Here is a 23,033-nt window from a genome sequence, read left to right as displayed (position 1 = left end):
TCCAGATGCCCCTCTGTTTGTATGTCACGTTGAACCCTAGACTATCTGTTGAGTCGTCGTGAAGCGATGGAAACAGCTACCAATATGGTTCAGAGCTCTTTTTGTTTATCACTGGGTTCGATCATAACTGGGATTCACAATCTGTTATCTTCCAGTTTTTAAGTTCTCAGCCATTTTGACTTTACGAACTACACCTGTGCCACGTAAAGCTGCAGTAAGGCATATATCGATGCCAAGGCAAGAGTCCTAGACCTCTGTGATAGCAGCGAGAACTCAACCAATCAGCACCCTGAGTCTACAGGGAATTTGCAAACAACATTTCATCGGTTGTATGAGGGAGCGTGCCCAGATGGTGGTCCCATCTGCCAGACACATGCGCTAGCATGGGCTTTCAGCTACTAATAGTAAATAAATGCCTAAGGAAGGCTAAAATGTTCCACTATAACATTAAACCACGCAGGTATTTAGACAGTCCATCAAAAAGAAACACAGTGAAGCAGCCATTATTATTCCTTGGCTTTCTTGATACACAAATTACCAGGAACAATTCACTATGTCACACAATGACATTGATCTGTTTGGGTGCGTGTCGACGAACTACATTCTGCCGCTTTTAAACGTCTAATGAAGGTGTACAGCTTCTGCTCATTCTGAGCTGGCTCTTTGTTGAACACTGATGAGCCACAGTTCACTTTTAGCTTCCCTTTTATCAGCTTTCAATCAAGGAAAATACAAAGTGTTTTGAGTAGCTTTTGGGGAAAACAAAATGTGGCGTTAATGAGAAGGGAACACGTGTGTGACAGGACGGGGGGTGGTTCTGGTGGAGGGCTGGGTGTGTATGTAAAAGGCAGGCATTTCTGGTAGGGGATGTGCATGTGTATCAGGGCAGGAGGCTTAGGGTACGTCTACACTACGGGATTATTCCGAATTTACATAAACCGGTTTAACAAAACAGATTGTATAAAATCGAGTGTGCGCGGCCACACTAAACACATTAAATCGGTGGTGTGCGTCCACGGTCCGAGGCTAGCATCGATTTCTGGAGCATTGCACTGTGGGTAGCTATTCCGTAGCTATCCCATAGCTCCCGCAGCCTCCCCCGCCCCTTGCAATTTCCGGGTTGAGATCCCAGTGCCTGATGCGGCAAAAATCATTGTCGCGGGTGGTACTGGGTAAATGTCGTCAGTCACTCCTTCCGCTGGGAAAGCAACGGCAGACAAGCATTTCGTGCCTTTTTTCCCTGGATTGCCCTGGCAGATGCCATAGCATGGCAATCATGGAGCCTGTTTCGCCTTTTGTGACTGTCACCGTATGTGTACTAGATGCCGCTCACAGAGGCGATTCAGCAGCACGCTTTTGCTTTTGCATGATAGCAGAGATGGTTACCAGCCATATTGTACCATCTGCCATACCATAAATTGGTAATAAGATGATCGTGGCTACCAGTCCTTTTGCACTGTGCCATTTGCTGCTGTCATAAGTGCCCCTGGCTGCTCTTAGCCAGGGGCGCAAAAGCCAAAATTGGGAATGACTCCCTGAGTCAATCCCTCCTTTTTGGTATCTAAAAATAGAATCAGTCCTGCCTAGAATTTGGGCAAGTGTACTAGAGAACCACTGTATAGAACCAGAGAGCACAGCTGCTCTGTGTCAGATCCTGCAGAAATTATGAGCTGTATTCTATTCACAGGGGGTGCTCCTGCAACAACCCCACCTGTTGATTCCGTTCTTCCCTCTGCCTTCCTGGGCTACCGTAGCATTGTCCCCCCACTTGTGTGATTGAAGTAATAAAGAATGCAGGAATAAGACACAGTGACTTGTTAGTGAGATATGAGTGGAAGGCAGCCTCCAGCTGCTATGATAGTCCAGACAGGACAGTAAGGAGTGTGTAGGAGAGGAGCCCAGCATCCCTCTGCTAGTCCAGGGGCAATTGAATCTTTTCTTTACACATGAAGGGTGGGGGCTGATGGAGCTCAGCCCCCTGTTGCTATGATGACGATGGTTATCAGCCATACTGTACCATCTACCAGGAAAAATGAGGGCCAGGCGCCCTTGATCGACCTAACAGATGCTAGTCAGCATGGTTACCAGTCCTTTTGCACTGCCCCATGTGCCAATAGGCTGATGATGAGGACGGATACCAGCCATATTGTACCATCAGCCATCCATAGCGTGGGGGGAGCAAGGATGTTGGTGTTGAGTGCTGCACCATCGCGTCTATCTGCAGCATTCAGTACAGATAGGGTGACATGTAAAAGAGTCAAAAGAGGATTGTTTTCCCTTTCACTTCTGGGGGTGGGTGGGGGGGTGCGTAAATTGCCTAGCTATGCCCTGACCCACCGCGGACACTGTTTTTGACCCTAGAAGCATTTGGAGCTCAGCCAAGAATGCAAATGCTTTTCAGAGACTGCAGGAACTGTGGGATAGCTTGAGTCCTCCAGTACATGAGCGTCCATTTGATTCTTTGGCTTTCTGTTACGCTTGTCACGCAGCAGTGCGCTGAATCCCTGCTATGGCAGCTGTCTGGAGATATTTAAAAAATGATTTTGAATTTCGTCTTCTGTAACGGAGCGCTGATAGAACAGATTTGCCTGCCCTTACAGCGATCACGTCCGCATCGTCCATGCGGGAGCTCTTTCTTTATTTTGCTTTTTAACTGCATCACCACCCGTGCTGATCGGCGCTCCACGCTGGGCAAACAGGAAATATTCAAAAGTTCGCGGGGCTTTTCCTGTCTACCTGGCCACTGCATCCGAGTTCAGATTGCTGTCCAGAGCGGTCAGTGGTGCACCGTGGGATACCGCCCGGAGGCCAATACTGTCGATCTGCGGCCACACTAACCCCAATCCGATATGGTAATACCGATATTAGCGCTACTCCTCTCGTTAGGGAGGAGTACAGAAACCAGTTTAAAGAGCCCTTTATACCGATATAAAGGGCCTCTTAGTGTGGACGGGTGTGGCGTTAAATCGGTTTTACGCTCCTAAAACCGGTTTAAACGCCTAGTGTAGACCAGGCCTTAGAGAAGGGTGGAGGTGGGAAAGACTTGGCTGGGTGTCTGGCAGCAGATTACATCTCAGCAGCTCTGGCTCCCTCCCAAGCAGGGCTGTCTGCAGTGGTGGGTGAACTGCTCCCTCTGCCAGGAGCAGGTTCAAATTGCATCCAGCAGCTGGAAAGTCAGGTGACTCTCCTGAGCCAAGGCTTTCTATGCACCTGAGCAAGCAACACCACCCCTCAACTTTCCTGCAGCTGCAGGAGGGAATTCCCCCCCCCCGTGTCCCCTGCAGCAGCTTCCTACGTGGGGACTCTCTGAGCGAAGGGCTCCATGTGGTGGCTCAGAGCCAGTCCTGTTCCAGACGAGAGGAGAGCTGGCAGTGTTTTGCCTGTTCACCTCAGTAGCTCGAACTGAGTACGGCTGGACCTAGCAGAAAGCCACCCAGCTGCGTGCCCGAGGTGAGTGCACATCCGTCTGTACAGCCACTGTGCACAATATACCACTGAGTACCACTGCTCTGCCAGTGGCTGCTACGGCTGAAAGCAATCAGGCGAATGCATTGTGGGTCATGGGCCTTTTCTAGTGTGCTGCAGTGTGTGTGACAACTGGACGGGCTGGTTTTTTAAAAAAAAAAGTGTTTTTAGTGTCCCACTTCCAACAAGCTCATATTCAACCAGTGGTATGTGCACCACAATTTTTTTTTTAAAAATAGAATACTAGGGTTGGATGGGACTTCAGGAAGTCATCTAGTCTAACCCCCTGCTCAAGGCAGGACCAATCCCCAGCCAGATCTTTTGACCCAGATCCCTAAATGGCTCTCTGAAGGATTGAACTCACAACATGAGGTTTAGCAAGCCAATGCTCAAACCACTGAGCTAAAATGGGAACCTCCACATTGTCCCCTTTATTTACGTGTTTGATATTGGTTCTGTCTTGTCTGCTAACCCATCGTTGTATAGTCAGGGATCGGCAGGCTGTGGCTGAACTGACCTATGAAAGAGCAGTGCCAAAATGAGCCTCTCATGACCTGAGGGCCATTATGTGTTATTAACGCCTCAGGAATCCACTGGGGAGCAAGCAGAGATGGCAAGAGTGAGTATACGCGGACTCCAGCAACTGTGCCACTCACTGCTATCTGGAGGACACTGATAAGCAGTGGTGGTAGACAGGGCATAAACTGCATTTTTTTTTTTTTGGTGCTGCAATTTTTGGATGCCTTTAAAGGAGCCTGATTTTTGGCAAGCACTGAACTCTCAGGGTTTTCTGAGTCCCAGACTAGACTCTTTTAGGGTTTTTGTTATCTATCTATCTATCCTAATACACTCTCCTATCTATCTATCTATCTATCTAATCTGATAAATGGATGAACATGCTGTAGCTTTTAAACAAGAAACTATAGGCACTTAGCTTCATGACAGCAGAATGGTGATATACTGCATCTCCTTGGGGGTTTTTTGCGGGGGGGATAGGGGGGTGTTTGCTAGCCTTCAGTGCCTTGCAAGGCAGGCTGGTTTAACTGAGTATGACTGTAGTATGTAGGATTGTTGTAGCCATGTTGGTCCCAGAATATTAGAGAGACAAAGTGGGTGAAGTAATATTTTTGATTGGACCAACGTCTATTGGTGAGCTCAAAAGCTTGTCTCTCTCTCACCCACAGAAATTGGTCCAGTCAAAGATATTACCTCCCCTACCTTGTCTCTCCTTGATTGTGTGTATTTTCTTTTCCCTTTAACGAGCAGTAAACAGAACTATAGTCCTTCATGCTATCTGGTGGATGGAAGGTACAGTCATAGTGAGAGTTCGCTCTTTGTGCGCATACATGTTGCTTTATTATGTTTTTCAGACGCATCACTGAATAGCTTTCACTGCAGCGGCTCCAGCCTCCCTGCTGATTGGGCCGACAGCTCGATCCTCAAGAAGGTCAAGTAAAATGGAACTCAAGTCATTATGTGCCATTGAAGCAATTACACGCTGCTGACTCAGGGGCATTGATAATCAGCAGTCTGGGTGCTGATAGCGGTTGGTGGTGGCTGAGGGAAAGATGGAGGGAGTTGCAACTCCAATTTGTTCCAGTCTTAGCCTGTTTCAATAAGTGCCTCTCTAATGCTGTTATATGAGGATGAAATATGCCTCATAATGGTTTGCAGGTGATACAAAGCAGAGATGGATTTCCACAGGAGTGTGGGGAAAATAATCTCAAAATCTAGATAACCACATATTAATGCGGTACTGAAAACAGACAATACTGTGAGGCAAAGCTCCTGGGACTGAGGGAGATGTGAGGTGTTCTCCTTAAAGAGGAGAGAGCAGATGTATGCACACACCAATTCGGGGGACAGGAAACCAGAGCCCGTTACAGCTAGAAAAGTTTGAATAAAGCAAACTGTATTTAAATTAAAAAAGCAATAACTTACCAGCTCCCTGTGGAGTTTCCCCTTCTCTCTTCCTATCGCCTAGGTCCTTGTGTGACTTTGCTGAAATTTCTCAGTGGTTATGTTTTCCCTCAGACTCATTTTCTCTACTTATCAACCTTATGAAAAAATATTTTTGTCTGTAAAAATCCTACTTATCTCCCACACACCCTCCCACACCATCTCAGTCTCTCTCTCACACACCTCCCCCCCCTCCTTTGTTAATCTCTCCTTTCTCTGTCCTCAGCTCCATTTTTACCACCTTTGTCTCTCTTTTCATTTTCCCAAGCAATGGCCTATGCTCTCCTCCAACTCCCCCCACTTTCCTCTATCCCCTCAGCTCACCCCGTGCTCCCTTCTCTCAGCTCCTTCCTACCTCTCTCCCCTCTGCACTCCCCGTGCTCCCTCAATGCCCCCAGGCTTCCCTTCCAGCCCCTGGTGCTCCCCCTCCATCCCCCAACCCCCGCACTGCTCCCAGAGCAGTTATGAGACCGACGCTGTCACTGGCACTAAGAGGAGTTGATCCCCTGCTGCCTGTTCGGAACCTGGCTCGCTGCCATCTTTTAATCATGAGCCTGGCTGCTCTGCCATGCAGGGGAGGGAGATGGCTGAACCCCCTGGCCCCAGTGCATGGGGCTGGTCACAGCCCTGGAACCGCAGGGCTGAGAGGAGGGCTTCGCACAAGTGGGAGAGGGGTGGGCAGAGCTCTGGCTCCACTGGCCTGCACACTGGAGCCCGGTGAGAAAGGGCAGTAATCTGTGACAATAAGAGGGCAGACTGTGATTCTGAGTGTGACACTCGAGTTCCTGCACTGCCCCTTGGGTGTGCTGGATCTTAGGGCTACAATCCAGCCCCTCCACAACTGCTAGATTGATCTGAGCAGCATCTGCTGACTATGCCAGCTCCTAAAGGGCTGTCCAGATCCCTAGACCTCCCACTGGAACGTCCTTGCATTCACATTAGAGATACCTCTCCCCCTTGGGTTTATGGACATACACAGCTCATAGCAAGGATTTACCTTCCCGTCCTCTGAGCACAATTGCAGGTGCAGAAAACTCACTGAAAATCAGGCATTAAGCAACTGAGCCATGAGTGTCAGCTTCAGAGGAGGAGAAAGAACGGGCCGTGCTCCTGGAGCTAATAACATATGTATCAGACACCTTTCTCTTGAGATGGCAGATTCTGGGAGCCCCACATGAATCTTTCAACAAGATTGAAGAGATGCTATTAATTGCTATCGATCATGGGTCAAGAAATTAAATTGCATCTGCAACTATATCTCTGAAAGGCCTAAGAGTAGTTAATGGGTCTGCCTGGCCCAGTGCTGTGATTAATTAAAAGGGGAAGAGAAACACAAAATATTAAAATAAATAAATGCATTGAGATGTGTGTGCTTATCTTGGAAATACACAAATGGAGAGACTAGACAGCTCACTGGAAGGTTAAAAAGTACAGTTTAACGCTTTCTGGCCTGGAAAATTGTAAATAAAACTCACTGTGGACTACATTATTATTAGTGTTTATTATGGGGGAGGAATCAATGGCCTTTGTGCTCCTAAAACCCTTAGGTGCTTCTGAAAATCTCCCCCTATTTGTATTACGCGAGCGTCGAACCCAGATCAGGACCCAGCTCAAGGTGCTGTACAAATACATACTGAGAGACAGTCCCTGCCCTAAAGAGCTTGCAAGCCAGGCCCCGATTCAGACGAGCATCCCTAGTCAAGACTGTACTTTAAACATGCGCTTAACTTTAATCATGCGCTCAAGTGTGTTGCTGAACTGGGGGCCTGAGCCAGACAATGGCTGGGTGGGAACACAGAGGTATGACATGGTGGCTTGCCCAAGGTGACTCAGTAGGTCATTCTGCAGTGTGGTTGTAGCCATGTCGGTCCCAGGATAGTAGAGCGACAAGGTGGGGAACGTAATAAAGCCTCTCTCTCTCTCACAAATGGAAGTTGGTCCACTCACCTTGTCTCAGTAGTTCATTAGCAGCCTTGGGCCCAGAACCCAGGCCTTACGACTAGCTATCCGTTAGGCTGCACTGCCTTCTCTGAAGGTACTGGAATACGCTCCTTTTCCATGGCTATGCAAACGTTTAGCTGGACAAGGATGTTAACATGAACTGGTTACGCGCTGCTTTGGTGTGATGTATCCTTTTGTGCCGTGCCGCTATAGTATTGAAACTGCTCAGAGAAAAGAGCGGCAGATAGACTACTGTACAATACTGTGCAAAATACCTACTGACTAGTGAGGAAGGATTTTGTGGCTAATCAGCTAGGTCCAGCTTGTGACCAACTCCTGAGATCCTCCCCAGTGTGTAGCCCCTCAAGCACTGCTCCCTGATCACTCAAAAAGGGTGGGCAAGAGATAGGCCCATGGCCACCTCACTATGCATCTCCATATGGGAGCAGACACAACCTGGGATTTTCAAATGAGCGTAAGGGAATTAAGCACACAATTCCCACCGGCTTTCCATGCGACTTAAGCATGTAACTCCCTTGGTTCCTCTTTGAATCCAAGACTTAAGGGCTGCCAGTGACTGCACCACTCTTGCTGATGAAGAAGTCTGAGAATAATGGCACAGTTCCTTATTTAATTAATCCTTAATTGATTTCAGTGGGAGTTAGGCACCTAAATACCTTTTAAGGCGCTGGGTCAATGTCTCACTGCGGTGGTGAGGTTCTCCACATGTGACAAGGGTTCTACATTGGTGCAAACCTGCCTCGCAGCCACTGGCTGTGACCTGCAGTGTGTGTGAGAACCCATGCAGTCATTCCATTCACCTGTATTTCATAATAGATAGGGCTCCCGTTTACTGAGCATGCCCCTGCCTTTGGACTCCCAATACCAGCTGACATGGGGCGTTTTGAAAGAGGAGCTGGGTAAAAGCTGTTGCGCGCTAGCAGCAAGTCAATATCTTTCTTACTCAGCGTTGGAGATATCTGGGCCTTGGAGGAGCCAAGCAAGAAACCAATTGGATGACAATCCCTTCTCAGAGAAACGCGTAAGCAATGTCAAAGTGAAGCGGTGGCAGTCCGTGGTGCAAGTTAGTGCCAGCCAGCAGGGCTGAATGTCTGTGGCTGTTGTAACAGATGACTGCCTAAGTATGTGTCATTTAGCCATGTTATTGGTCATGCCCCTTAAGTGAGATGAGCCTGACCACACGACACATGAGAAGGATTTTTAGTCTATGTGGTGATACATACGCCGTATTGCATGCCACACAGAATTCATATCGCTACAGCAAATGCCCATGTCCACTGAATAACAGGAATAATGCACAACTGTGTACCCAATGGGCTAGATGGTGCCTTTAGACGCAGCCCTGAGAAAAAGGTGTTGCCATAGGCTGCAATAGGCCTCAAAGATAACCTGAGGGTGATCAGATGTCCCAATTTTATAGGGACAGTCCCGGTTTTTTTTCTTATATAGGCTCCAATTACTCCTCACCCACTGTCCTGATTTTTTTACATTTGCTGTCTGGTCACCCTAGATATCCGGCTAAGGTACAATTCCTCCCCGCGCCTGGCCTCATACCAATAGTAATGACAAGAGCCCCAGGATGACTCTGCTGTGTTGGGCCGTGCATTGGCCGGGCGGAGCCAAGGTTCTGCCCACTCACTCCCTTTCGTTACGCCATCTCAGAGTGGCGTAAATGAGCCCATGGCACCAGCTTACTCCCGTGCCAGGCTGTAAAGGGAGGTGGTACTAGCTTAGGAAGGCCTGTAGTGCAAGACACACTCTAGTCCCAAACGAGATGGGAGGGAGCAAGAACCTATTTCTTAGAATGCACCATTTGCCTCGTGTTTGTTTTTAAACTGGAGAAACAACCCACAACTCAAAGCACCTTGTATTTTTAACCTATGTAAAGGCCCTGGACCATGGAGCTCCCTGCCACTGCAGAAGGGCACAAGCCCAAAGCCTTTAGACGTAGGCACCAGCTCTTGGCGCAGCCCTTCCCACAATAACAATGGCAGAACAAAAACCTGGCACTGTAGAACAACAGGGATAATCCAGAAAGGGGAAAAATAACCCACAAATAACATAAAACGAGGGATGGATGAAAAATACCAGCCTTCCGACAGCATTGGGCCTGTTTTTGTTATGTCAGTGTCCAGCTAGCATGGATATAATCACTTCAGACGTGTATAAGTGAAAGACTGGTTCTTATTTACATTCGTGCTCCTTTACACCATGAAAAGGGGCCGCAGTGTAAACACGACTCAGGTCCAGCCTATGTACAAGGCTCTTTCTTGCCAGGCCACTGTGTAATTTAACAATCACGCCACAGAAATCCTTTAAATTCTGTTCTGTGGAACAAAAGCCCCAATTTCACCCAGGATAGTGTCATCTGTTTTTCTGATCCCAGTATCCTAGTCTGAAACCAGTGTTATCTCTCTGCTGAGCAGTGACCAGTGTCCAGGCCTCGCAGGTCAGCTTCGCTCAGGAGGAGAACGCAGAGATGTGGGGTCTGGATATGTTCTAGGTGTAACTTCCTTTCTTTACACTCTCCACCAGTCCTGGAATGAGGTGGTCAAATAGCATGCAGGCAATCCCGCCTTCCAAGCATCTCAGTCCAACAACAATGCCCGGTTCCTATGGAGCAACCCTGTCTCAGATATTGACTCTAATCAGAAACAAGGTATAAGGTAAACTCTCCTGCTGATCCCATACCTGCTGCTTAACCGTGTACCCCAAACTAACACATCATGCCTTCCCAAGAGGCAAAACTTGCTCTCACACTAAGAACACTAACCTGGAAGACGGTGTACCACCACCAACTGGTGCCACCCGTGATAACAATATCAGCGGCACTGGGCTTTAAGCTAGCTCTTTGTTTCCATGCTACCAAACCGGAACAGCGCTGGGCACGTTGGCTTTGGCCACTGCTTCAAAGTCCATTGCTGGGTAAACCAAAGTATAATAAAGCTGTCTTGCCCACAAGCTACATAGTCTCCATTAGCTTACTTCAGGTGTCTCTGCTGCGTAACAGGTCCTGTCTCTGCCTGCCCCTAGATTACCTCCCCTGCTATTTCCCGGTCAGTCTCACCAGCCTTGTATTACTTTATTCTGCCTCCCAAACTTCCCCGTGGGCACTTTCTCAGTGCCTTTCTGGTCCATTGATGGCTTTTCCATGCTGCAGCTGGGCTGTTTTGGGTGAGGGTGGCTATTGAGAGCAGGCATAGAGCATACTGCAGCCTCTGGAGTGGGCAGTGTGTTAGCAGCAATATGCCACCCACAGCCCTGCTTTTCACAGGGGCCCATAGCCTCAAGGTATTTAGCCTTGTACGTACCTATCTCACAGCGCTGGAAGGGACCTTGAACGGTCATTGAGACCAGTCCCCTGTTTTCACAGCAGGACCAAGTACTGTCCCTGATGGATTTTTGCCCCAGATCCCTAAATGGCCCCCTCAAAGATTGAACTCACAATCCTGGGTTTAGTACGACAGTGCTCAAACCACTGAGCTATCCCTCCCAGGGAGCCTAGCACCAGAGAGTAGCTCACTGGAAGGTCCTGAGGGTGACTGCCTCTTGGAAGTGATCAGAAGCATGGATGGGTTTCACTGTATCTCCCTGCAGCAATAGCCATTTTTTTCATAACCCATGAGCACGGCTTGACTGCTAAATTCAGCAGCTTGTTAATTTCCTCCTTTTAAAGTGCAACACCATTTTTTTCCCCCAGTACCTGGTCTCTCTGCAAAATGATTTTCCAAAAATCTAAGTTAAAAGTCCCTGCATTGTTTATCAAGCCACAGCTAAACTGGCTGGGGACGAGAGACAGGGTCAGTTCCTTCAGCCCTTTTTCACACCCAGTAGCTCTTTACTCTGCGAGGTGTCCCACTGAAATCGATAGGGATGATTCAATGCAAGTCGTAGTATGCGAGTCTGGCCTTTAGAAAACGCTTAACCAGCATAGCCTGGGATATAGATATGTCTAGTTTAATTAATAATATTTTGCATGTGTAGGGCTGTACATGTTCCAAGCACTGTACAAACATTAACTACAGTGATTAATCTGTAATTAATTAGCGTAACTACTAATTAGGGTAAATAACAGTGAATCTCCCTCTGTAGGTACTAAATTGATTTTGTGAACTGAAAGCAAATTATTACGCTGATTAGATGGCATCAAGTTTAAAGTGGTACCACAAGGGGAGTGATAGCAGTGGGGTTAAAGGAAAGGACCAGGGGTCAGGACGGTGGTGTTCACAGCACTACCGTAACTTTTCAGTGTGACCTTGGGCAGTCATGTGGGCCCCTCTGTGCCTCAGTTTCCTCATCTGTAAAATGGGGATCATGCTATTGACCTCCTTTGAAAGCACTCTAAGAGCTGGGTATTTTATTATTTTTCCCTTAATGTCTGTAAACGGGCTCCGAGAGCCTTGGCTGGCAGTCACTAGAGAAATGCCAAGGACTATTACCATTTTCGGACCAGTCAAGCTCTCACTATCACAGTACAAGACGTGTGGAGCAAAGCTAGGGTCCTGTGTAACTCGCCGTCCTATTGCTAGAGCTACTGGGCTTTCAATTCACGGATCCAGATACTAACTTTGTTGCACCTGGGGACATAAGTGTGTAGGCTAGAGTTGAAAAGGCACAACAGCTAATACAAGTTCAGGAGCCATGTTGTAACAAACAAATGAATGTTCAAGAAAAAGCTGTGGGAAAGCGCTGCAGCTGGTATAAATCAGTGTCACGCCATTAACATCAGTGCCAGTTTACACCAGCTGAGGATCTGGTGGTTTAACCTACTCTGCTAGAATCCAGGAACTCCTCAGCTATTTACAGCCACCAGGCGAGCTCCTGCAGTCTCTTCTGCACAGCTTTACTGGAGAAAACCCCTCCCGGAGATCCCCGAGACTGTGCTGTCCTGTTTCATTTGGAACTGGAGGAAAGTGATGAACTGACATGTACTTTGCGGGGGGGACAAGTGGCAGAGTAAAATACACCAAAAACATTTGTTTTGCAGGTTAACACACTTTATATTTAACAAAATAATTTTTAATAATATATTTTTACACATCAAATATTGTTGCTAGAACCCCATATTTTTTTACAGTCAAGTTTGGGGTTTTTGTCCCATTCGTTTTTCAGGCACACTGTTGTTTAGCGCGTTTTGAAATTGGCTTGTCATTGACCAAGTAAATAGGATGGTTCCTTATTTAACAGTAGCAGTGTACATGGACCACATTCTCAGCGGGTGTAAATCGTAGTTGACTTCAACAGCGCTATGCTGAATTCTGGCAGCTGCGAATCTGGCGCCAATAAAACTCAAATGGGGAGGAAATAAGAATACAGAGGCAACAGGATGGTTGCAAACACAGGGCCTGATTCTCCTACCATTGACGCCAAAGTGCACCAGCTCCTCAGCTGGTTTACATCAACATGGCTCCATTGATTTCAGAGGAACGGTGCTAATTTAAAGCCGCCAAGGAGCTGTCCCCAAGAGTTTGCCATGGAGCAGTTTTGGGGCCCAAAGTCTTAACAAAAAAACCATAAATAAAAAAGCAACCAATGGTTCCAAAGCCAGGACCTGGTTATACCAGAACTGTAAAGTGGTATCACTGCTTTGACAAGGTCTGTCCCAGTATTGGGTTACATCTTCAGGAAGATAAACAAACAGGTGTCAGGGCTACGAAGCCTGAAAGTAAATAGCTTGCAGTGAGACGCCAGGAAAAGACACTCTCTGGCTGCTAACAAAGACCATGGTGCTGCCCTCCTCCAGCAGTGTTGGTAGCTGCTTTCTGAAGATGGCTTCTCCGTGTATGCACCTTTGCCCTAGTACGTCCTTGCCATAGTTCTTGGTGTGCTTATCCTCCTTTGATGCAGAATTATTACATCTTGGTGTCCTAGTTGAATGTTTGCTTTTCGTCCCCCCGAGAAGGACACTGTAGCTGCTTAATAATGGATACATCATGGCTCTACTAAAGGTCTCCTTTGTGTTTCCACCCCAGCCACATCGTTTATTTTTTATTCCCATGAATGTGAATTTCAAAGCTGGCACTAGGCTACCTTACTGCAAAGGAAGCCATGTCGCTCTGTGCACAGAAAGCCTGGACTGCCGCTACTGTGTGTGGGCATGAATCAGTCACACAGGGATGCTCATGAATGATTCAAGAGCGCGTATTATCTATGAATGGCTGCCACTGCAAAGTTCCAACCTTGGCGCAGGCTGGGGCTCTGCAGAAGGGGCTCTTGCTGGACTGCAGGATGGCAAAGCTATTTGTACCACCAGGAAACCAGTTTACTCAAGGAGTTTGAGGGCCAACGCCTCACCACGTTCATTTCAGGAATGGCTCTTGCTGGCACAAACTGCTATTAGGAGGGAAGACTTGTAATGTCTGGGGGAGATGTTCTGACCCTCTGTCTCATGCTGAGACCTTACTTCATGAATGGACCCATTGGCTTCCACTGAGCTGCACCAGGAGGAAGGTATGACTCTGCATGGAGAGGAGGTTAATAGTCTGGCCTTGTATGAGAAGTGCTATTGTAAATCCTGGGAACTATGTCTTTGCAGGCCTAGGTCACTGGTAGCCCATCACACCAGTCTGAGTCTTGGCCACTTACCACTGAAGTCAATGGGAAGAGTCCCAGGATGAGCTCCATGTAGGGATCAGACATTTCTTAGAATCATAGAATATCAGGGTTGGAAGGGACCTCAGGAGGTCATCTAGTCCAACCCCCTGCTCAAAGCAGGACCAATCCCCAACTAATCCCCCAATGGCCCCCTCAAGGATTGCACTCACAACCCTGGTTTTAGCAGGCCACTGCTCAAACCGCTGAGCTATCCCTCTTCCCAAAACTTGATCATTTGCTCTTGGGCTGCTAGGGTCTAGGAGTGTCTGAGGTGCGAGAAGCATGCTCATCTCCTGAGAGTGGGGATGTTACAGATGGATTCCTTGGCCATCATGGTTACAGGCCTTGGGGGATGGCGAGAAAGTGAAGGGCTAATTAGGAGTGTTGTCCACTGTCCATAGGACAGGAGAACACACTGCCACAGCTCACACCATGTATGTTAGTAAGGGCACAGGTTTAGCTTGCTCTGTGAACAACCAGTTGTCCTTATCACTATTTCTGCTGGTGCTCCAGGGCAGTTTTGTGATTTTAATTCATAAAAAAAAAATCTCCAGAAAACAGCTGCAGAAATCTCACTGGGGGCTGGTCAGAGACGCATTCAGATCTGCACTTGCAATAGAAACAGTGGGTCAAATCTTTGGTCTCACTGAGGTCAAGTGAAATTTGGCCATTGACTTCAGTGAGACGAGGGTTTGGTGCAGAGTGGTGATGGCCCACTGACAAGGTAAATGCAGATGTAGCTCAGGGAAGCTGCATGTTGAAACCAAATCAGAGGGCTAGTGTCAATGCTGATTAGATTCACAATGAGTCTGCGCCTGTTGACCCCACTGTTTACGCTAGCAGAAGCCACAAAGGGCCAAACTAATCACTGCTGTAAGGCAGCACAGGTACACCAGGAATGTACGTGTATCCCAAGTGATTACAAACAGTCCAAAGCAAAGAGCTTGAGCAATGCTGGTGACAAATGGGGCACATTTTCAACCTTGGCTGCAAACCTGGTGTGTGTCGTTTTCCAAATTATTTTGGTTCGTGTTTCCCCACCACGTTCATTGGTATCAAGGGAGTTACACCCACCTACTGATGTTATCCGGCATCGTTTAGTGATTTGATTGACAGCTTTCATGTATCGGTCATGAGTATTGTGTAGATTTCTTCAACTTGATTGTCCCCACTTGGTGGAGAAAGCATAACACAGACAGCGTGTTTCTAGCGCGTGGTTGATCCCTCTTTCTCTGTGCATCTAGTCCAACCTTTCTGTAGTTTACAGTCCAGGTTGATTTCTTCCATCTATCCATCCCTCCACCTCCCATCTCTTTGTCAGCATCATTAAACATTTAAAAAGTATTCATTCTTATTTAACCCATAACCTTATTACCCAGAAGACCCTGTCTGGGAGAAAGTTTAGGAAGATGCTTAAAAAAAAAAATCACAACAGCAAAAATGCAATTCACACTGTAGGAAGTGATAGATAAGCTACAAGTTAATTGGCAGGTTGGAGGCATTATGAGTGGAGGAACCTGTGCAGGTATTTTCCCTTCCAAAACCTCAGCTACTGAGTCCCCATCAAGCAAAAGCAGATTAGATATCTAGCTACTGGATATATATTCTGTATACAGCGTGTGAGAGAACTTTCCTGTTAGCAAAATATTCACTTTTGTTAACCCTGAAAGGTTTTGCTGGTGACCCTAGCACAGCTGGCAGGAGGTTTAACATGTGCAGTGTAGAAGCCATTACATTTGTCTTTTAATAGACTCGTCATTGGTCTGGATTTTGCCTCTACAGAGTCTGCTTGCCGTGGCACTCGCGTTTTGAACACTGAGCAGGCTTCCACCAGTCCCCGTTGTGACAGTGACAGATGTTACACTCATCCACTTTCACTTCAATGCCAGCCGGAATTATGGTGGTTCCTGCAAAGCAGTTTGGACCTGGAAACACACATACAAAATAAATACGTAAATTAAAATTGGGGCTGGGTGTGTATGGAAGGAGAGCGGGGGCGGGAGGGGCACATGGTGGATTTGAGAGTTAGACCACATGATAATCGTTTACGATCAGGGGGTCTGATGAAGTCATCCCAAAGTATAACCCCACCCCATCCCTTCAAATCACCAGCCAGTCCAACATCGCCATAGTCCATTAGCAATTAAATAACGTTTTCGTAGAAGCCATGCGAGTGCTCAGTTGGTTTCCAAGCATAAAACAAAGCTTCAGACATTTAGCTTCCTTCACGACCCTCCCCATTCACTGGATACTTTGTCACAGTCAAAGGCTTCCCCTGAGCAGCTGATCGGTAATGCAGTGTCCCCTTCCTCCTAGACCGGCTGCAAGACCTCAGAAAAACATTGGGACTAAATCTTCAGCTGATGTAAATTGGCAGCGCTCCAGTAAAGTGAATGGAGTGCTGCCAATTTATACCCGTGGCTGCTATAACTCCCTCCAGCTCCTTAAAATCAGTCCCTGGGATCCTGAGCTGGTTCCCTGATAACAATGAATAATTCACAGCACCAATAATTGATTTGCCTCCCAAACAAGCTTGGTTATAGGTTTTATTTTGTAAAGGGGATTCCTTTAGTCTGCTGATCTTGCCTTTTTTTTTTCCCTAAAAATCTTTATTAGACAATTTCAAACCCAAGTCACTTCTGAAGTCAGCAGGCTTTTTGTTTTCTCATGCTCATAAAGGCCCAACAAATAAAACATGGCCCAGCGGGTTATGTACATGCAATGCTTCTCCCCCCATACACACACCCACTAGCATTATACTGTGAAATACTGAGCCTCAGCTCTCAATGAAATCAATTCTGAAAAGCCAGAGAGGCGAGAGGCTGTAGAGGTTTAGCCTCTTTGAGGACTGATGGCTGCATTATACCACTCGCTAGGTGAGCTGATTGTAGAAGTTAAATTAGCCAAACCAAACTGATTGTCACATGTATTCAGTATTGCCCAAAACTATGGTCAAGTGTAACATCGACTGTCCTCTAGTCACATGTTTTTGCATCTGTTTTCCTACTACCTGGAGTGAATTTGCAATAATATTTTAACATCGAAGCACATGAATCACAGGCTAGCTCTAAACTAAACTTAGCACTGTTTTAAGGGAACGCAGCTCTTCCCAAGGTGTATTTGTTTCTCTCTCCCATAGTGCATTTTAAATCTACATTTCAAGAAAAAAAATGCATATCTGCAAACGTGTGTATATAAATGACTGTGCAAGGGGAGGCTCAGTTGCATTCCAGGCTCTTTTAGTATTAACTAACAGTTGGAGCTGGTGAGGCATTGGCCATTGGACTGATTTTTCTAATGGAAAATGTGGTTTCTGCAAAATTATTATTTTTAACCTGAAATACTGATTTTGCCAAAGTGAAATATTTTATTTTGAGCTGGTTCAACCCAAATTAGAATATTTCATTGTCAGAAATAACCCAACATGTTTCCTTTTGAATCAATTCAACCAAACATTAAACTGCATTCTCATATTGTGGTTCATTGCCTTACAGGAGTTACAGTTCTGGCACGGATTCTCAGTGGTTCAAGCGCCCAAGAGAGCTATATCTCCTGTATCAGGACAAAAACCAAATGTTTAAGTGTCAGAATTTCTCATGGGACAGAATTTCAAAACTGCACTCAAGTCTACCTACCATACCAATGTTAGAAGTCCATTGAAAGTTTATTTCATGCCACTGGCTTGGTGTGTGTGGAAATGTTAATATAGTCATTGTTCTCAAGCTGTCATCATCGATAGCTCTTTCCCATTCCATATAACTCCCAAACGGACATTATTTATAGTACAGTAGCACCTAGCTGCTTTTAGGGTGACCAGACAGCACGTGTGGAAGATTGGGACAGGGTGTGTGTGTGGGGGGGGGGGGGGGGTAATAGGAGCCTATAAGAAAAAGACGCAAAAATCAGGACTGTCCCTATAAAAATCGAGAGATCTGGTCACTCTAGCTGCTTTATTGGGGCTCCACTGTGGTAGGTGCTATTCACACACATTAGTAAGAAACAGGCCCTGTCCAAAGAAGCGTGCAGTCTAAACAGACAAGCCAGATGATGGATGGGGAGGGAAATGACTTGCCCAAGGTCACACAGTAAAGCAGTGGCAGAGCTGGGTCCAACACTCAGGCTTCCTGACTCCTCGAACAGTATCCACTGGACCTCCTGCCTTTCTCAGCCAAATCTTTGGAAACCGAAGGAAGTTTTTAAGTGCACATGTACACAGACAGACCCAAGTACACACTGAAAATGCTCTTCAAGTTTCTTGCGTTTTGAGAGATTAGCCACAATGACATTCCCTAGACTTAAAAATGGGGACTATTGGTGGAACTGGTAATCTGTCCCAAATCTAAGTAGACAAACACTGCATATATTGCAGTGGTCAGCTACTTGAAAGGTTCCCTCCATTCTACGGGCAACAGAAATATTTCCACACGTATGAATTCAATAAAATAACCTCTCAAGTGACTCTCAGTTAGGCCCTGTGCTTTAACCTCACTACATCGGCAGAAATACAGTTCAAAACTTTCTTCTCCCCCTCCCTTCACAAATCCATTTGCAGGGATAACGTTTGTGGCATCGCATTAAACAAAGGGCGGGTGGTGAACTTCACACATTTATCTTAACATTTGCCCAGGAGTCTCGCCTGAAAACTAGAGCTTTTATGGGCAAAGCAAGACATCTGGGCACTCTAAATTATAGATGAGTCTAAATCAGAGGGTCAATCCATTTAATGGGAAGGCAGTGAAATGCACTATGTAGCTTGGTAGGACTTACTGGTCTGTGCCTGTCACAGGCACGACTGGGAATGGGGTGGTCTGGCACCATACCAAAGAGGTTTGCATTTTACAGCATCAGAAAACTATTTTCTTTCCCCTCATTAACTTTATTAGTAGCAGGACTTTATAGTACACTTCTCAGAGCTCACAGGTTTAAGTACAACAAGCCACAGGTTTGACATTGCTGGTCTTAACTACCCAGAAGTAATTTAGATAGTTGTCAAGCAGAATAATTGGTGTTTCTTGGCTATTATTCACATTTAAGTCATTCCTCCCTTTAATAAGTGCTGCTATAAATTTAGATCAGCTTTGTCTCAGCTTTGACTGTCCACGCTAATAGAGTCACAATAAAAGCATATGAGTGAGACACCTCTGATGACTTTTGCGCTAGCATTTGGAGCCGTTATATACAGCCAGTATCTGCTACTTTACTACCATCCACTTTCATACTAACAGGAACCACTTCCTTGTAATCTATAGGTTAGTGCATTTGTCTTTGTTCCCCTATTGCCTGGCAGACTGTGGTGTGCTAAGATATAGCCACGGTGCTCAAAAGTTGGGAGAGGAAGGAAGTTCTTGTGGTTAAGGCATGGGGCTGGGACTCAGGAGATCTGCATTCAGTTTTTGGCTCTGTTGCTGACTTCGGGCAGGCCATTTCACCTCTGTCCCTCAGGTCCCCATCTGCAAAATGGGAATAATCATTCGTGTCCTGTGTATTTAGACTATCAGCTTCTCAGGGCAAAAGTGTCTCTTACTAGGTGTTTGTCCAGCACCCTGCCTGCTGCATTCCCAATCTTAGCCGGAACCTCCGGGCGATCATACAAATAATGGATAATTAAACTAATCCTGTCGTTACCATGCGGTGCTAACGTTGTAGCTAACACTGTAGCAAACAACTGTGACCTTTAAATGGCCATCCAGGATCTCCTCACTAGTCCTTTTAAAGGAGTGCTGTGCCTGTACTGCTACTCTGTGCGCCGCAGCTTTAAGGAACAAGGCAGAGAAGCGTGAGTGCAGTAGCATGAGAAGCGTATTGCCTCGGAGTAACTCCTTAAGGTGGAATCAAGCATCGTCTGCATGGGCCCTGGTTGACAAAAGGGTACAGCTAGTCCTCCAGAAAGAGCCACGAGAGCAAGGGAGGGGCTTCATGTGATCTCAGGGGTGTTTGAAAAGAGCAGGCCTGGCCCTTCTGCAAGAAAGTGCGGGCAGGGCCAAATCTATGCACGGTGCGATTCCAGCCAAGATGAATGCCTCGAAAAAGGAGCCAGCTGAAACTGAGGCACCTGCAGTGGGACCCCAGGTTTGGGGGCCGGTGTCTTTGGAGGACACTGATGCTTGTGGGCTATAGTAATGATCAAGGACCTGATCCAAAGACCATGGAAGTCACTGGGCATCTTTCCATTGAGTTCAGGGGACTTTGGATCAGGCCCCAGTAGGGTGGAGTTAAGGCTGAGAGTGCGTATCAGCAATTGACAGTAAAACACAGTGCATAGATATTGAAAATATCCCCAAGCCAAGTGTGAGCACCCCAGGAAATTCAGAGCCACGGTTAAACTTAAAAGAAATCCAGACATGTTAAGGTAACACGCAGTTAGGGCACCCAAAAAAGCTAAACTCTGCCCACTAGGGATGCCATGCAATACCCACAGGATTATGATTAATGCATTTTAATGTTTGTCATCCAAGATTAGAGTCATCCCATCCCCTGTTCTCCTCCCCCCCCCCGCCCCATGGTGTCACTATAGGAAACAGAGTTAAGGTTGTTTGAATGCCTTAACTGAGCATTTCCATTACTCCAAAGGGGCCTCTTTGAAGCACATGGCATTTCTATGGCTGTATATGTGTTTGGGCCCTATAGCTCTTTGTCCCCATCTAGTGGCTGGAACATGTAAAACATTTATGAGTCTGCTGCTGCCATCCATCTAACAAACTTTCCTTCCAGACACCAACCCAGGGCAGTGTTATAACTGATGTAGGTAGGTCTCTCTCTCTCTCCCTCCTTCTTGTTAAACCAGAAAAGACATCAACAAAAGAAAACGACACCCGGATTCCGTTTTAACAACCACGATGACGCAAATGGCGCACACTCTCTCTCTCACACACACACACACACACACACACACACACACACCCTTGCTTCTTGATTTTAATGGGAGCTGTACATACAGGACTTGGATCTCTTCTCACTCACACTGATTATGGACTCCAGCAGTGTCACCTCTGATTTACACCAACTTGAGCAGAGAATCAGGCCTGGTCTGAGAGGACAGACTTTGGCATCAGCAAACATATGGTATGTACCGTACTGCTGTAGGTTGGCTTAAACCTCGTTTAAACTGAGGAGTGTGTCCTCCCACCTCATTGAAAACAGCTGTAAGAGACAGCTGACACCTGAGACAAAGAGGGTGCGGGAGCCCACTCAGAAATCTGAACTGTGTATGGGAGGGAGGGAGGGAGGAAGGGAGGGAGATAGCCTGAGAAGGGTCAGAAGATGCACAGCGTAGAGAAACTGGCTAAAAGAAAGTTGGGGCTGTAAGCAAAGAAACCATGTCCTCTTTTTGGTGCCTCCTGTGTTCAGGGAAACAAAACTCTGTATATTCTTTATTGACAAATAAGAGTGCACCAGGGGTGGCTCTAGGTATTTTGCCACCCCAAGCAGGGCAGGCAGGCTGCCTTCGGCGGCTTGCCTGAGGAGGGTCTGCTGCTCCTGCGGACCCTCCGCAGCAAGCCGCCAAAGGCAGCTTGCCTGCCGCCCTCACGGCGACCGGCAGAGCACCTCCCGTGGCTTGCCGCCCCAAGCACGTGCTTGGCATGCTGGTGCCTGGAGCCACCCCGGGAGTGCACCACACTCTGTCATCACTTTCTACACCCAACAGGAAATACCGACAAGATCTCAAATTCTGGCTAGTCACTCATGGTAACAACACCACATATAATGAACAACAGCATGGTACATAAAAGTACAATGCAAAAGGCAAGATTGTGGCAAAAACTACCCCAATAAGTCTCCTCCCTAGTACATGAATGTCACTCATCCAATGCTGAATATTGAAAACATAATTTTGAACACTATTTTAAATGTATTTTATCAATTTCAACTCCGGTGATTTACATGCTAATAAATCTGATCCTAAATGAGTATGTTTGGTATTCATGAAAAGATCACTTTTTAATTCACGCGGGACCTCTGCTTGATAGATTCTGAGAACCATTTTTGTATCAGGCCTTTCTGAAAGCTCTAGTAAATGAGTTTTGCCACAGCACAAACAGGGCAGATTATAAACCCAATGTCTATATTTCTTCCCCAGCCTGTTGAAGTAATTGTTTCTTCACACAGTAGGCTTACAGACTTCCGCGTGGGACTGAACCGAACTGCAGTCTGTGGTGTTCAAAACAGATTTTAATTCTCTGCTTCATGAAATCTGAGACAGGTTGTTGTGTTATGACACCGAGAACAGACTTTCCCATCAGGTAGACTCATTTGCTTCTGTTTAAAGTCCCAGATCAAACACACTTGAAATGCCAATAATTGCAGCTAGCTGCATTTAAAGTTGAACTAAGCACCTGTACCTCTTCAGAACAATGGTCTGTTTGCCTGCCAGACTCCTAACAAACAGATTCCAAAACAGTCACCAGTTCGGGGCAAGGGTTATCCGCCCCCTGGAGTACAGAGAAAAGACCTTTTCATTAAAGTTTAAACAAAAAGCTTCCTCTGGAGCCGAGGGTGGCAAGGAAGGGGGAAGAACATTTTCTCGATTGCTGCCCTAAGGCTGCCTGTTAATCATTTTATTTGAAAATTCAATACTGCCACAACTCCCACACACAGGAGAGACGGAGGGATTGCCTGGCACTTAAGGATGTAAGATTTATAGCACCAGGCTCCAATTAACTCTGCTGAATGCGTGAGGAGAAATGCAGCCAAGCTGTGCTGGGGAAGGGGGAGGGAGCTGGGATCTTTCAGCGCCAAGGGGTTTGACAAGCTGAGGGAATCCTCTACCTGACCCTGCTTGTCTGTCTCTAGCGGGGCCCAGGTTGGGAATTCTGTGCCTTCCTGCAATGGATTTTGGCAGCGTCCGTGGCACTAACACACAGCAGGGCCAGATGACACCGTCAAAGAGCTGCCAGGCTGCAGAACCAGGCTGGAAGGAGAGATGCATTCAGCGCTGGGGGGTGGGGGATTCTTCAAGGCCAGAGGGAGGGCTGGATTAGGTCTCTTGCTTTGCTTCCTCCTTCCACACCATCCTGCCTGTCTGCCCCATTCCCCGCCCCACCACTCTGCTGCTG

The 23,033-nt window shown here is 46.8% G+C and overlaps 1 protein-coding gene and 1 long non-coding RNA gene across 4 annotated transcripts in view; one reads left to right on the top strand and one right to left on the bottom strand.

Annotated features, from left to right (window-relative positions):
* LOC123378612 overlaps positions 1-6,816 on the top strand; it is a 31,840-nt gene extending 25,024 nt beyond the window's left edge. The window contains exon 3 of the long non-coding RNA XR_006582673.1: positions 4,836-6,816. This is a non-coding gene — a long non-coding RNA (uncharacterized LOC123378612). The remainder of the gene's footprint in view (positions 1-4,835) is intronic.
* VWC2L (von Willebrand factor C domain containing 2 like) overlaps positions 1-23,033 on the bottom strand; it is a 132,949-nt gene that overhangs the window by 33,444 nt on the left and 76,472 nt on the right. The window contains exon 4 of one of the 3 annotated variants that reach the window (XM_045032632.1): positions 12,322-15,905. The exons of 1 other annotated variant lie outside the window; for it this stretch is intronic. In XM_045032632.1, coding sequence (XP_044888567.1) covers positions 15,757-15,905 — 149 coding nt within the window. In that variant the 3' untranslated portion in view covers positions 12,322-15,756. Of the gene's footprint in view, positions 1-12,321; positions 15,906-23,033 lie in introns of those variants that run through there. One more of the 3 variants, XR_006582672.1, reaches the window with a different exon arrangement.

This window comes from Mauremys mutica, chromosome 10, assembly GCF_020497125.1.
Source record: "Mauremys mutica isolate MM-2020 ecotype Southern chromosome 10, ASM2049712v1, whole genome shotgun sequence".
NCBI lineage: Eukaryota > Metazoa > Chordata > Testudines > Geoemydidae > Mauremys > Mauremys mutica.
The sequence above is the reverse complement of the archived record's forward strand: the minus strand, read 5'-3'. Positions and strand labels throughout refer to the sequence as shown.